The sequence below is a fragment of the Geotrypetes seraphini genome, chromosome 9 (assembly GCF_902459505.1).
Source record: "Geotrypetes seraphini chromosome 9, aGeoSer1.1, whole genome shotgun sequence".
NCBI classification, from domain to species: domain Eukaryota; kingdom Metazoa; phylum Chordata; class Amphibia; order Gymnophiona; family Dermophiidae; genus Geotrypetes; species Geotrypetes seraphini.
Genome location: NC_047092.1, coordinates 20,080,791 through 20,094,715, shown reverse-complemented (window position 1 = coordinate 20,094,715; position 13,925 = coordinate 20,080,791). Strand labels below are relative to the sequence as shown.

General features: G+C 43.6%; 1 protein-coding gene across 5 annotated transcripts in view; it reads right to left on the bottom strand.

Moving 5' to 3' along the window:
• Nucleotides 1-13,925, bottom strand: part of KCP (kielin cysteine rich BMP regulator) — a 193,396-nt gene that overhangs the window by 129,410 nt on the left and 50,061 nt on the right. For all 5 annotated transcript variants that reach the window (XM_033958835.1, XM_033958838.1, XM_033958836.1 and 2 more), the window contains exons 9-11: nt 11,260-11,347; nt 8,841-8,920; nt 2,263-2,442 (exon numbers count right to left, since the gene is read on the bottom strand). In XM_033958835.1, the coding sequence (XP_033814726.1) occupies nt 2,263-2,442; nt 8,841-8,920; nt 11,260-11,347 (348 nt within the window). The remainder of the gene's footprint in view (nt 1-2,262; nt 2,443-8,840; nt 8,921-11,259; nt 11,348-13,925) is intronic.

Below are 13,925 nucleotides of genomic sequence, written 5' to 3'. Positions count from 1 at the left end.
CATGAGTCTCTCTTGGAAGGCCAAGAGTCTCTCTTTCTCATCTAGGGACTGCAGCTGCTTTTCCCTCATCTCTAAAGTTTCTCCTTCTCTCAGCGGTTCCTAAGATATTGACTCTCTTTTGTCTTTACTCCTGAGAGCAGTCTCTCTCTTCCCTGCATCTGCAATGGCAGCATTCTCTCTTGCTGTGACAGAGGAAGAAATCATTCTGTCCTTCCCTGTGCCCAGATCGGTTATCCTCAAATAGGGTTACCAGACGTCTGGGAAAGCCCGGAGGAATTTCTAAAGCCCAGCAGTTTGTCCGGATTCTGGAAGTCCCCGAGCTCGGGGCCTCATCTGGAGGCCCTCTGTGCATGCGATGATGTCATACGTACGCATGCATGCGCGTGATGTCATTGCATCAATGTCAATGCATGCACAGAGGGCCTCGAGACTTTGGGGAAGGAGACAGGAGGTTTGGCTGGAGGAAATCTGGCAACCCTACTCTCAAAGGATTTTCCTATCGTGGAGGTAATTTTATGGACCTTTTTTATGTTTAAAGCAGTGCTTTATGCACAGAAATAGGTGCTTATAAAGCTTCTCAGGGCTTTGCATGCAAAACAGCACAGACAACCAACGTATAGAACATACTTTTCTATAGTATGTCCTCAGATAGGTATTCCTGGGGCAGAGACTGTGTGAAGTTAAACACATATATTATAGAACTAGTCTTTAAGCCCGTGCTGTGTACCCCCTCTTCCCCACCACTTAAGCACCCCCTCCTCTGCCACTCTTCCCCGCCTCTTAAGCGCCCTCTCCCCCTGTCACTTTTCCCCGCCACTTAAGCGCCCCCTCCCTGCCACTCTTCCACGCCACTTAAGCACCCCCTCCCCCGCCACTCTTCCCTGCCTCTTAAACACCCCTCCCCGCCCCCACCAGCATGAGCAGTATCTTCCACCGCGGCCTCGACTCCCTTCCAACATCACTTCCTGGTCCCACGAGCAGGGAGTCACGTCAAAAGGGAGCCGAGGCCGGTGTGACCAGCAAGTGGAAGATGCTGCTCGTGCCGGTGAGCATCTAAAGAAGAACGTAGAGGGGCGCCAGCGTTGCCACTTGAAGATGGCACCCAAGGCAGTCTTCCCCTCCCCCTTTTTGACTGTGCCATTGACTGAGGTATTACATAGTGATTGAAACATCAACTAATTGGTCCTATATATATTATAATTGAATCAGATTGGGCAAACTGGATAGACCATTCGGATCTTTATCTGCCGTCATCTACTATGTATGTTACTACAGTAAAACCTTGGTTTACGAGCATAATTCATTCTGAAAACATGCTTGTAATCCAAAGCACTCGTATATCAAAGTGAATTTCTCCATAGGAAATAATGGAAACTCAGACGATTCGTTCCACAACCCAAAAACTTTAATACAAAATACTATACGTACTTGTATTGCAAGACCTCGCTTGTTTAGAACAGTCACTACGCTTCCGCAGCGTCAGAGAGAGAAGAACCATCAACTCAGTTGTGATAATGTGACTCGTGCATACTGTATGTACTTGTATTGCAAGACATTGCTTGTATATCAAGTTAAAATTTAATAAAATGTTTTTCTTGTCTTGCAAAATACTTGCAAACCAATTTACTTGCAATTCAAGGTTTTACTGCATATGTAATGAATACTGGCATCCTTTTAAAACTGGCTATGGAAAAGAAAGATGGTTAACTGTCAGATGGCCATGATAATGAACGTCAGGCATATGGATTGATCTCGATGTTCTTTAGAATTACAATGTTTGTTTTCGTGTAGTAATTTAGTCATGCCATAAACGGAGGAAACGAATTCCTGACGCAGCTAAAAAAAAGCAGGAATTTCACCCTGAGGAGAGAGCAGAGATTAGTGGAGGGCCGAGGGGATCGGTCCAGGGGCTGGCTCTGTTCAATTATCTTTCTGAGCAAGAAAGCAGAGGGAGTTAGAAGAAAAGCGTGTCCTTTTGCAGACGATACGAAGATCTGCAATAGACGGACATTCTTAAGGAAGTCGACAGAATGAGAACTAATCTCAGAAAGCTTTAGTAAGTGGTCAGAGAATCGGCCCCTAAAATTCAAAGCAAAAAAAAATGCAGTCAGGCTTTTGGGGCCTAGAAATTCAAAGGACTGGTGTACAGTGGAAAGTGAGGGTCTCGTGTGCGCTAACCCATGAAAGACCTTGGGGGTGATCGTGCAATGTTCCAAAGGCAGCAAAACACACAGTATGCAAACACCACAAACGATAACTTACCAAGCACACACAACGCTCGCACGCGTTGCCATTCGATACAAAGGAGACACCACTGGGAATCAGCTGGCCATGGAAATCACAGACAGAGCAGTCAGCACAGCAGGACCCAAAGGGGGGCTTGATACCATGGGTGCAGTGCTGGGAACATTGACGAACATCTGTACACACCAGCTCCCCATCCTACTGACAGAGAGAGAGAGAGGAACAAGCTAAGGCACTGATGGATATTTGTACATTGACAGGGACAAAGAGAGAACTGAAGGCAGGTAAAGGCCATAAGGCCTATCCACTCTGCCTTTTCATGCCAGCTACTGTCCCTTCCTCTCTCTTAGAGGAGGAGAAGGAGGAAGAGGATAAAGGGGCTGATTCTATGGTAACCCATCAAAAGCACACCGAACATTGGCATGCTGACAATTCTGCGCAGGGACGAATGTGTACCGCTGCCTGAAGCCGTTCTGACCATTCCCGTTAGCGCTGTGAGGGTGTAGGGCGGACCCCCCCCACACACACACACTATACTGAGAAATACTCGCGCTCACGTTGAGCGGGAGTGTGGAGGGGAACCCCCCCAATACACTGAAAAGTCCCACTTTCCTCCCGAACACCGGCTCTTCCACTCTGAGGGGAGGTGTGGAGGGAACCCCCACACCCCCCCCAACATAAGCGTGAGTATTTCTCAATGTACTGGAGTGGTTCCACACACACACACACACACACTCACAGCGCTAACGGGAACAGAGCGGCTTCAGGTGGCGGCACACATTCGTCCCTGCGCGTAATTGCTGGTGCAGCTTTGTCGGAGCGCTTTTGGCCTGGGCTCAAACATCGGCGTGCTGATTCTATAAATGGTGCCTAGGTTAGGCGCTACTAGGGGTAGGGGTAGGTCATGTCAATCTAATCTCATCGGCTTCTTTGATTGGGTAACAACGAAGCTGGACTCCGGGGAGTCTCTGGACATAGTATACTTGGATTTTAGTAAAGCTTTTGACAGTGTCCCACACCGCAGGCTTTTAAGCAAGATGAAATCAATGGGGATAGGTGAGACGCTAACTACTTGGGTCAGGGATTGGCTGAGTGGTAGACTTCAAAGAGTGGTGGTCAATGGCACCTTCTCTGAAACATCGGAAGTGATCAGCGGAGTCCCGCAGGGCTCAGTCCTGGGTCCACTCCTTTTTAACATATTCATAGGGGACTTGACACGAGGGCTTCAGGGTAAAGTAACATTATTCGCCGATGACGCCAAAATATGCAATATAGTAAGGGAAAATGATTTGCAGGATTGTATGACGCAGGACCTGCTTACATTGGAGAACTGGTCCTCAACATGGCAGCTGGGCTTCAACGCCAAGAAATGTAAGGTCATGCACCTCGGTAGCAGGAATCCATGCAAAACCTACACCTTAAATGGAGAAACGTTGACCAGGACGATAGTTGAGCGAGACTTGGGAGTGATCATCAGTGCAGACATGAAGGTTGCAAATCAGGTGGAAAAAGCATCATCCAAGGCAAGACAAATGATGGGATGTATCAATAGAAGTTTCGTAAGCAGGAAACCTGAGGTCATATTGCCACTGTACAGAACCATGGTAAGACCTCACCTGGAGTACTGTGTGCAGTTCTGGAGGCCACATTACCGCAAAGATGTGCTTAGAGTCGAGTCGGTTCAGCGGATGGCCACTAGGAATATTTCGGGGCTCAAGGGTCTCTCGTATGAGGAGAGACTGAATAAACTGCAGCTCTACACTCTGGAGGAACGCAGGGAGAGGGGAGACATGATTGAAACGTTTAAATACATCACTGGTCGTGTCGAGGTAGAAGATGACATCTTTCTACTCAGGGGACCCTCGGCCACAAGAGGGCATCCGCTCAAACTCAGAGGAGGGAAATTTAGGGGTGACATTAGGAAGTATTTCTTCACGGAAAGAGTGATAGGGCACTGGAATAAGCTTCCGGAGCAGGTGGCCAAGGCCAACAGCGTGCTTGACTTTAAGAATAAATGGGACATCTACGTGGGATCCCTACAGAGGCCTAGCAAGACACTCAGACTTGATAGGGCGGGTCAGTAGAGTGGGCAGACTTGGTGGGCTATAGCCCTTTTCTGCCGTCACCTTTCTATGTTTCTATGTTTCTATGTTACTAGACGCACATAGCCAAATTCCACACGCAACTCCAAAATGTTTAATTGACTTTAATTGGCATTTTAATTGAAAACACCATTAAAAGTCAATTAAAACCAATTAAACACTAATTGAAGTTGTATGTGGAATTCAGGGTGGCGCCTCAGGACGCCTACCTGAAAAGTGGGCGTGGTTGGGGTGGAGAATAGGCATGGTATGACTTACGAAGCTGGTAAACTAGGCCAGGAAAACCCTGGCCTAATATATTGGCACCTAACATTACGACGTCTACTGATGCCGGTAGGTGTGATTCTGTAATCGGTGCTTAGTGGCTGATTGACTACTGTTGACTGACTACTGAGCCAAAAGGTGCCACTAGCCACCGTTTATAGAATCAGCCCCAAAGTGTATAGCAAACCTACCTTACCAAAACAATGTTAACTCTGCGGATTCATCCGGCAAACGCCCCCAACTAAGAAAAGATATCCATCCGTGCCTTACATTGCCTTGGGACCCGTAAGGAAGATATCCTTTTTCTTACGGGTCCCACGGCAACAAGAGGGCATCCGCTCAAACTCAAGGGTGGGAGATTTCCTGGTGACATCAGGAAGTACTTCTTTGCCGAAAGGGTGGTTGATCTTTGGAATGGCCTTCCAAATCAGGTAGTAGAGGCCAGCAACGTGCTCGACTTCAAGAAACGATGGGATAAACATGTGGGTTCACTTTGGGGAATTGCTTAGGGGAGAGTTCTTTTAAGGGGAGGGTTCTTTTGAGTGGGCAGACGTGTTGGGCCGACGGCCCTTTTCTGCCGTCATATTCTATGTTTCTATTGCAAATACTTCAAAAGACCCTACGTCACAAACATACCTCCTTTTTGCGAAGCACAGGGTGAATAAAAGAACATGCTGGAATGCTACAGAAATTATACAGTAGCAGAAAGCCTTACCTCAGTGACACATAGACACCACAGAATATGTGCTCATAAACTATGCATAGAGTAGTTTCAAGTTTTATTTAAAATTGGATACCGCTTTAAAAATTGTCTAAGCGGTTCACAAAATTTTAATTATTAAAATCAAGGGGGAAAACATTGACTAATTAGACTAAATTGACAAACTGGAGAAGAAAGGATTATGGGTGAAATACAAGTTATTTAAAGAAAGGAGACCATAAATGGATCAGCACATGAGGCAGGAGAATTCTCTTCCTTTGACTTGCCATTAATTATTATTGAAATATGTTGATGGAAGGATAATAAATAAATATTTTTGAGAGGATAATATCAGTTCAATACACAAAGGAGATGGTATACTGTTAACCAACACCAGTCAATCCACTCAAATATTTGAGTGGATTGACTGGTGTTGGTTAACAGTATACCATCTCCTTTGTGTATTAATTATTATTGATCATAAGCGTCTTTAAAAAAGAAAGTTTTAAACTTGGATTTAAATTTATCTAACAGGATCTCTTCCCGAAGATGTGAAGGCAGGGAGTTCCAGGCTGTGGGTGCTGTAACTGAGAAAAATGTTTTCCTGGTAGTGTCATAAAAGATATGGCGTGGGGAGGAGATCACTAAAAGATGCTGATTGCCTGATCGAAGGTTTCTGGTTGGACAATGAGGGAGTAGAAGTCTGTCAATAAATCCGGGTATATGCATATGTTTAGTTTTGAAAGTAAGTACAGTGGTAAAATTTTATATGTGATTCGATGCATAATTGGTAACCAGTGGGATTTTATGAGGAGGGGGGTAACATGATCAAATTTTTTTGCATTGTATATTAATTTAACAGCTGTATTTTATATAATTTGTAATCTTCGTATTTCTTTTTGGGTAATTCCTTGGTATAAAGAGTTGCAATAGTCAAACTGCACTCGAAACTGCAAGAAACCACTAGAGAAGTGTATCGCAAACTGTGTGCCTCTTGAGATTTCTGGCGTGCCGCGGTACACTGGGGAAGAGGAGAGGTGCCGACGCCGGATGACTGTCTTCAGGACGTGCCTCTCGTGAACAGAGGCACGTCCTGTAAGCAATCTCTCAACGCCGGCACCTCTTCTCTCTGCCGGCCATTCTCTCCAGCGCCAGTCTTTCTGTCGGCGCAAAGCCCGTTTGAAGGCCCTTTGCGCGGGCACTGACGACGGCGCGTTGCCATCACGCATGCGCAAGACATCATCACGCCGATGCCAGCGCACTTCCGGGTGTCTCAAGCCGGGGACGCTAGATAATAATAATAATAATAACAGTTTATATACCGCAATACCGTTAAGTTCTATGCGGTTTACAATAGATTAAGAGAGGTACAAATTGATTGAATTTAAGAGGGGGGAAGAGGAGAGTTAATAGGACCGGAAATGCGTTGTTGAGGAGAACGAGATTAATAGGACAGAGGAATCACTATGGAGGAGAAAGAAGATGAGTGGGTCAGTTGTCTAGATACTTTAGGAACAGTTGAGTTTTTAGACGTTTTCTGAATTCCTCATAAGTAGTGGGCGAAAGCAGTTGATTTAGGTCTTTACCCCACAATGCTGCTTGATGTGAAAGAAGGTGTTCATGGTGTCACTATTGTAAATCACTATTGTATCACTATTGTATCACTATTGTATCACTATTGTAAATTACTATTGTTAATAGGACCAGAAATGCGTTGTTGAGGAGAAAGAGATTAATAGGACAGAGGAATCACTATGGAGGAGAAAGAAGATGAGTGGGTCAGTTGTCTTGATACTTTAGGAACAGTTGAGTTTTTAGACGTTTTCTGAATTCCTCATAAGTAGTGGGCGAAAGCAGTTGATCTAGGTCTTTACCCCACAATGCTGCTTGATGTGAAAGAAGGTGTTCATGGTGTTTTTTCAGTTTACAACCTCTAACTGGGGGGGAAACGAAGTAGGAATGAGAGCTTCTCTTGTGTCTGTTGGCAGAGAAGGAGAAAAGGTCAGTTATGTATTTAGGGGCAAGTCCGTTTAGCGCTTTAAAGCAGAAGCAGGCGAATTTAAGCTTTATGCGCGCTTCCATCGGTAGCCAATGAAACTGCCGGTAGTAGGGCGATACATGCTAGATGTAGCGTGCCCCGGCTCGAACAAGTTTGTGAGGCTGCACTAGAGAAACAGAAATGCTTTTCCTCACAAAGACAGAACAAGAGATGCACATTTTCCAGTGCTGACAGAGAAATCCAAGAGCTTCCATCACAAAAGTCCACAGGAGAAAGATCATACAATCTTCAGGGAAGAGGAGAAACAGCAGGCCATCAAAATCCATACAAACCATGACCAGAACCAGAATCAGGAAGTGCTTTTACTTTACTTTGAAACTTAGATCCATTAAATCGTACTTCGATACGTCAGCATTCAGAATCCTAGTGCAATCCCTCGTACTAAGTCAACTTGACTACTGCAACATCGCCTGTTTAGCAATCTCCCAAAAGAATATGCGACGTCTTCAAATAATGCAAAACGCAGCGGTCAGACTTATCTTCGGGCTGAAGAAATTCGATCACGTGACACCTTACTACCGGCAATTGCACTGGCTGCCGACAGAAGCACGCGTAAAATTTTTATTCGCCTGCCTCTGCTTCAAAGTACTATATGGACTAGCCCCCAAATACATTACGGACCTTTTCTCCTTTTCCCCCAACAGACGCAAGAGAAGCACACATTCAAACTTCGTTTCTCCCCCAGTTAGAGGTTGCAAACTGAAAAAACACCATGAATACCTTCTCTCACACCAAGCTGCCATATGGGGTAAAGACCTAGATCGATTGCTTTCACCGACTACTTATGAGGAATTTAGGAAGCGCCTAAAAACATACCTGTTCATGAAATACCTAGACAACTAACCCGCTCCTTTCTCTCTCCACAATAAAGGTCCTCCCGACCTCTTACCCATTCCCTCTCTCCCCTCATAAGTCCGCATAGAACTTCACGGTTCAGCAATATATATAAACTGTTATTATTATCATATTGTAATTTTCGCTGTATTTTTTGAAATGCATGACCTTTTCCTAACAGGTCCTCTCGGAAATTTCTTAGCAAACGGTATGTCTTTTATTCTTGCTCAGCAAACTGTATATTTATATTTTTGCTTTCTTAAAATTTCTGCACTCTGTATTTCCTCTGATCATCTGCATATTGTAACTCGCTCCCTTGATTGTAAACCGCCTAGAATTGCAAGATTGTGGCGGTATAGAAGAATAAAGTTATTATTATTATTATTATTTCACTGCTATTACTAACATATTTTGGGGTGTTTTTTTTTTTTAATTTTTAAACAGTTTTAAAGGCAATTTACATATAGCAGTAAAATACACTGGGTACCTTCACATCCATACTTTGAAAATTCATGATAACAGTTATCTTCATTAATTTTTAAGACAGGGCCTGTTTGGATTCTGCTTAAAGAGAAGCTTTTTAAAGGACCCAAAGATGACTGAATAAGCAAGAGGCTCACGACCTCCAGTCTCTCACCTTGCACATGCATCTCCGACAGCCATCTGCAGTGGACACGTTCTGTCCGGGTTCCAGGGCTTGACCATCCAACTCACAGGCTGGAGGAATAAAAAATAAGATACAAGAAGTGGACGTAACGAGGTCAGAAGCTTATTCGTGACACTGGTTGTATGCTGCACACCTGTAAAAGAATCGGTTCTGCATTCCAGACGTGTAGCCAGCATTTGATTTTTTTTTGGGGGGGGGAGGGAACCAGAGGTAGACTGTGGAGCAATGAATTTTCTCCCTGCTCTCACCCCTTCCCCCCCCCACGCTGCCGCCACATATGTTATCTTTGCTGGCAGGGATGCCCTATCCCTACCAACCGATGAGATTCGCTGTCGGAATTGCTCCAGTGCCACCCCAGCAGCAAAGAAGTCAGTGGCCTCCTTTACAACCATCGACATCCGCACTCCTTGCACGTGCTCAGTTCGTGTGTGAATTCAGCATGCGCGTGGGGGGAGCCATTTTCACGAGTTAGTACCTCGGACCTTAATATGCTGTTAAGTATAGCCTGGGGATTTGCTTTGGCTGAGTAGACTTGCCACAAGAACATCAGTGTGTATGAAAGGCACGTGGGCCTGATCCAGCACAGTGCTGGGAAAGATAAGTGTTTATCATAACAGTATTACCAACATTATATACTGGCAGGCAATCCGGACGCAGTCCAATTACACTAGCGGGAAGTGATTTTATGGTCGCTCCTGGTACAGCTATTCTTTACGAATTTAGAGTAGGGCTCCCAGCGCATGTGGATGGAAATTTATTGAAATTTATTTATTTATTTATTTATTTTAAATTCTTTATTCAGTTTTAACTCTTGCAACAAGTGTACAATATTCAATCAGATAATTCGTACAAATCACTTGACATTCTAACAATTATTGTCAAATGCATATAAAAAAGACCCCTCCCCACCCATCCCATTCATCAGGAATAAACCCATTAAATCACATAACATACCTCCCCATCCCCACATTAAATATAGTCCTATGTAATAAATAGAATATGCAATCAATGGCCCCCAAATCTTTTTGAAACTATTATAATTTCCTTGCTGTATAGCAAGCATTCTCTCCATTTTATAAATATGACAGACTGAATTCCACCAAAAGGTATAATTAAGCTTAGTATAATCCTTCCAATTTCCAGTAATATGTTGAAAGGCAACCCCCGTCAGTATTAACAAAAGTTTATTGTTATTTGCTGAAATTTGATTCTTGAATCTCATAGACGTTCCAAATAAAATAGTATCATAGGATAGGGCAACATGATTTTCTAACATTGAATTAATTTGGGACCAAATTAACTTCCAAAAGGCATTGACAAAGGGACAGAAAAAAAGTAAATGATCTAGAGTCCCAGCATCTAAATTACAATGCCAGCATCTATTAGACCTAGAGCTATCCAACGTTTGTAAACGAACTGGGGGTTCAAAAAGCTCTATGTAACAAAAAGAACCAAGTTTGTCTCATAGATGCTGACCTTGTACTTTTCAATCTCCAAGACCAAAGTCGTGGCCATTGAGAAGCAGAAATTTGGTGCTTGATCTCAATGCTCCAAATATCCCTAAGACCAGTTTTTTGTTTTTTATTCAAATATCCATACAGCAATTTTTACCACTGCGCGGCTTGGTGACCTAAAAAATCCGCCTGAAAGCATAGGAATTCCAAACTATACTGAGTATTAAGAATTTTCCATTCAGGGAACCCCTCCTGAATAGCCTGCTTCAGCTGCAACCACTTAAAGCTTTGTGATTTATTTAATCCAAATTTATGTTGCAGCTGTGAAAAACTAAGCAGTGAACTATTTAGAAACAACATCATTTAATGTCCATATACCTGCAATAATCCAATGCTTCCAGACGATTTGAAAACCGCCAGTTTTAATCTATTTTAATTTTAATTGTTTATTGAAATATTTGAAAAGTATTTATTATTGAAAAATATTTATTACTGAAGGTAGGAATACTTGGAGGAGGGGGTTTTTATGCTGATGAGGTAACACTAAGAGTAGCTTGAATGCTTTTTTTTTTAATCTTTATTGATTTTCCAAACTATCAAAGTGCATTAAACAATTGTACATAGAATAATTTTGTTAGAAAAAGCACAAAATTAGCAGCAGGCACAAGTCTAAGGCTTTTTCTCCCCCTTTACGAGATTCCTGAAGCCTAGTAGTGGCTTTTTGAGTTTTAAGTCCACAATGCATTGTTGAGCCTTAAGAAGAGGTTTAAAATTATGCTATTGTAAAGGAGTAAAAAAAATTTGCACTAAGGGTATTTGAGTTTTTTAGATTATTACTGTCCCTTTGTGCTTGTGAGTGTGGAGTGAGTTGCTTTGCCATCCCATTTCCACCTTAACCGATACTAAAGAATCCAGGGGAGCAGATACTGATGTACCTGGACAGGTAGGGCAGCACTGGCCAGGTCTTGGGGAGGAGCAGGTGACTTCCTGGCATTGAACTGGGATGCACCTCACCAGATTGTTCTACGAGACAAAGAAAAACATCATGTTAGGCCTGTATACCCGTAGGTAGCCCTTTAAATCTCCTCGACCTTCAAAACCTTACTGACTTCATCACACAGGAGCTCTAACCGGTGTCAGGTCAAAAGCGCGCCGGGACAAAGGCCCGCCCAGACAATTGAGCGCAGCGCGGAGGCGCACGCCGCTCAAAATGACTGTTTTTAGGGCTCCGACGGGGAGGCGTGGTTTACTTAATAGACATCGCGCCGTGTTGTGGGGGCGTTGTGGGGGGTTTGGGGGGTTGTAACCTCCCACATTTTACTGAAAACTTCACTTTTTCCCTGTTTTTAGGGAAAAAGTTAAGTTTACAGTAAAATGTGGAGGGTTACAACCCCCCATAACGCCGGCGCGATGTCTATTAAGTAAAGTGGGAGGGTTCCCCAACTAAACCCCCCGTTGGAGCCCCTAAAAACAGTAATTTTGAGCGGCGCGCACCTCCACACTGCGCTCAATTGTCCGGGCACGCCTTTGTCTTTCGCGCCGTTGTCTATGAACCGCTCTAACCTCTTACCTTCCCTCTCTTTCAGGCACATCTGCTGCAGTGAGATTACCCATGCCGCTGTGTGCTCCCACACGTTCATACAAAAGGCGATGTGGCATTTCCTGACTGGCTAAGTCCACACAGATAAGGAGGAGAGCATTCCTGCAGCTGAAGCCCAAGGCCTTGGCTGCAGGCAAGTCCTTTTTTTTTTTTTCCAAATTTCCTTGTAAATCATTTTTTATTTGAGTCAACCAGAGGAACAAACAGGATACATAATAAACAGATTCATAACAAATGCATAACAGAAGCGGCTGTGAATAATGCGAAACAAGCACCAGCAGCATGGGAAACAGGGCCGCCATCAGAAATTTCTGGGCCCCTTACTGAGCAATCCTATTGGGCCCCCCACGCACCCCTTTCCCCCCCTCCCGGACACCCCCCCCCCACCTTCTTCCATGGGCCGAATACACACATACTTTTCTGCTAATGCTCCACCTAAGCCAGTCCCTTAAAATCTTCTCACGTCCATTGGGTGATTTGGCATAGAGGAGATATTCATAAAAAGAACGTCCGTCAAGATCTTTACTCATAGACTGTGCCATTTGCTTTAAATCATCTTCCATCATTAATCCAAATTGCACAATTCTTTCTCTGTCTTTGTCCTGAATGGCATCTGGCCACATTGCTGGATCCTTCCAGTCAACAAATTTATGAGCAGGCGCGGAGGACGCATTTTAAACAAATGTAGTTTATCCTTGTACTCCTTATGTAATTTTAATCATCTATAGATATGTTTGTATGTTTATTGTTCAAATGGTTTTATTTATTTCCCCAAATTTATTTTTGTTATACGCATTGAAAAATTTGATATTGCGTTTAAATCAAAATCTCAATAAACTTGAAACGAGTGCCCGTGAGATTGTGGGAGGGTTAAATACTCAAAACTTAGAAGAATAACAATTTACTTAAAGTTTTTGCTACGCCAGCTTTCTGGTATCTTTACATACAGTGACGTACGTAGCATATGTAACACCCGGGGCCCATCATTTTTTGGCACCCCCCCATCTGTAAGAAAAACATGATTTTTAGTAACAAACCACACGTCACACATGAGTACCTAGGAAAAGGCAGCATCTTACATATTTACACCCATTGTAAAACTAAACAAGCCAGACCAGCACAGATCAATCCTACATCGTCAATCCTAACAGAAAACCATGTCTTTCAAACACACAGAACACAGAAAACACCTTCACCTAGTATGGAATATGTCATCACAAACTAACCCCTCACCCTTTTACAAAACTGTAGGGTGGATTTTAGCCACTGTGGTAACAGCCCTGACGCTCATAGAATTCTGAGCATCAGAGCTGCTACCACCACGGCTGGCACTAAAAAACGCTCCACAGTTTTGTAAAAGGGGGGGATAAAATAGAAATACACAGTTTCAACGCTCTAGCTCAGGGGTGCCCAAACTTTTTGGGCTTGCAAGCTTCTTTAAAATGACCAAGTCAAAATGATCTACCAACAATAAAATTAAAAAACACAAAGCACACTATACGCTGAGAAAGGAGAAATTAGGTTCTTACCTGCTAATTTACTTTCTTTTAGCTTCTCCAGACCAGTAGAGGTTAACTTTACGAATGGGTATATATCTAATCATGACCAGCAGGTGGAGACTGAAAACAAAACTTTGGGACAGTATATCCTAGCCCCTCCTCTCTATTTCCCTCAGTCTGCCGAATAGCCAAGCAGAACCAAGAACTGGAAAACAACAGAGAGAAAAAACAATACTCCAAAAGGAGTAACAAATAACATACCCAAAATGCTGTTGGAAAATGCAGAGGAGAAATTCCCGAAGGAAGAATGTCCCCACAGCTCGCCAGCTAAGCCAGCCGAGCCACAGCCGCTGTTCTTCAATTCTCCCCGGCCCTAGAAAAATACTAGAACCCGCAGCAAAAACCAAAAACTGCCCGCGCAACAGCCCCAACAACAACAACAACAGACAGGGTGGGGACCTCTACTGGTCTGGAGAAGCTAAAAGAAAGTAAATTAGCAGGT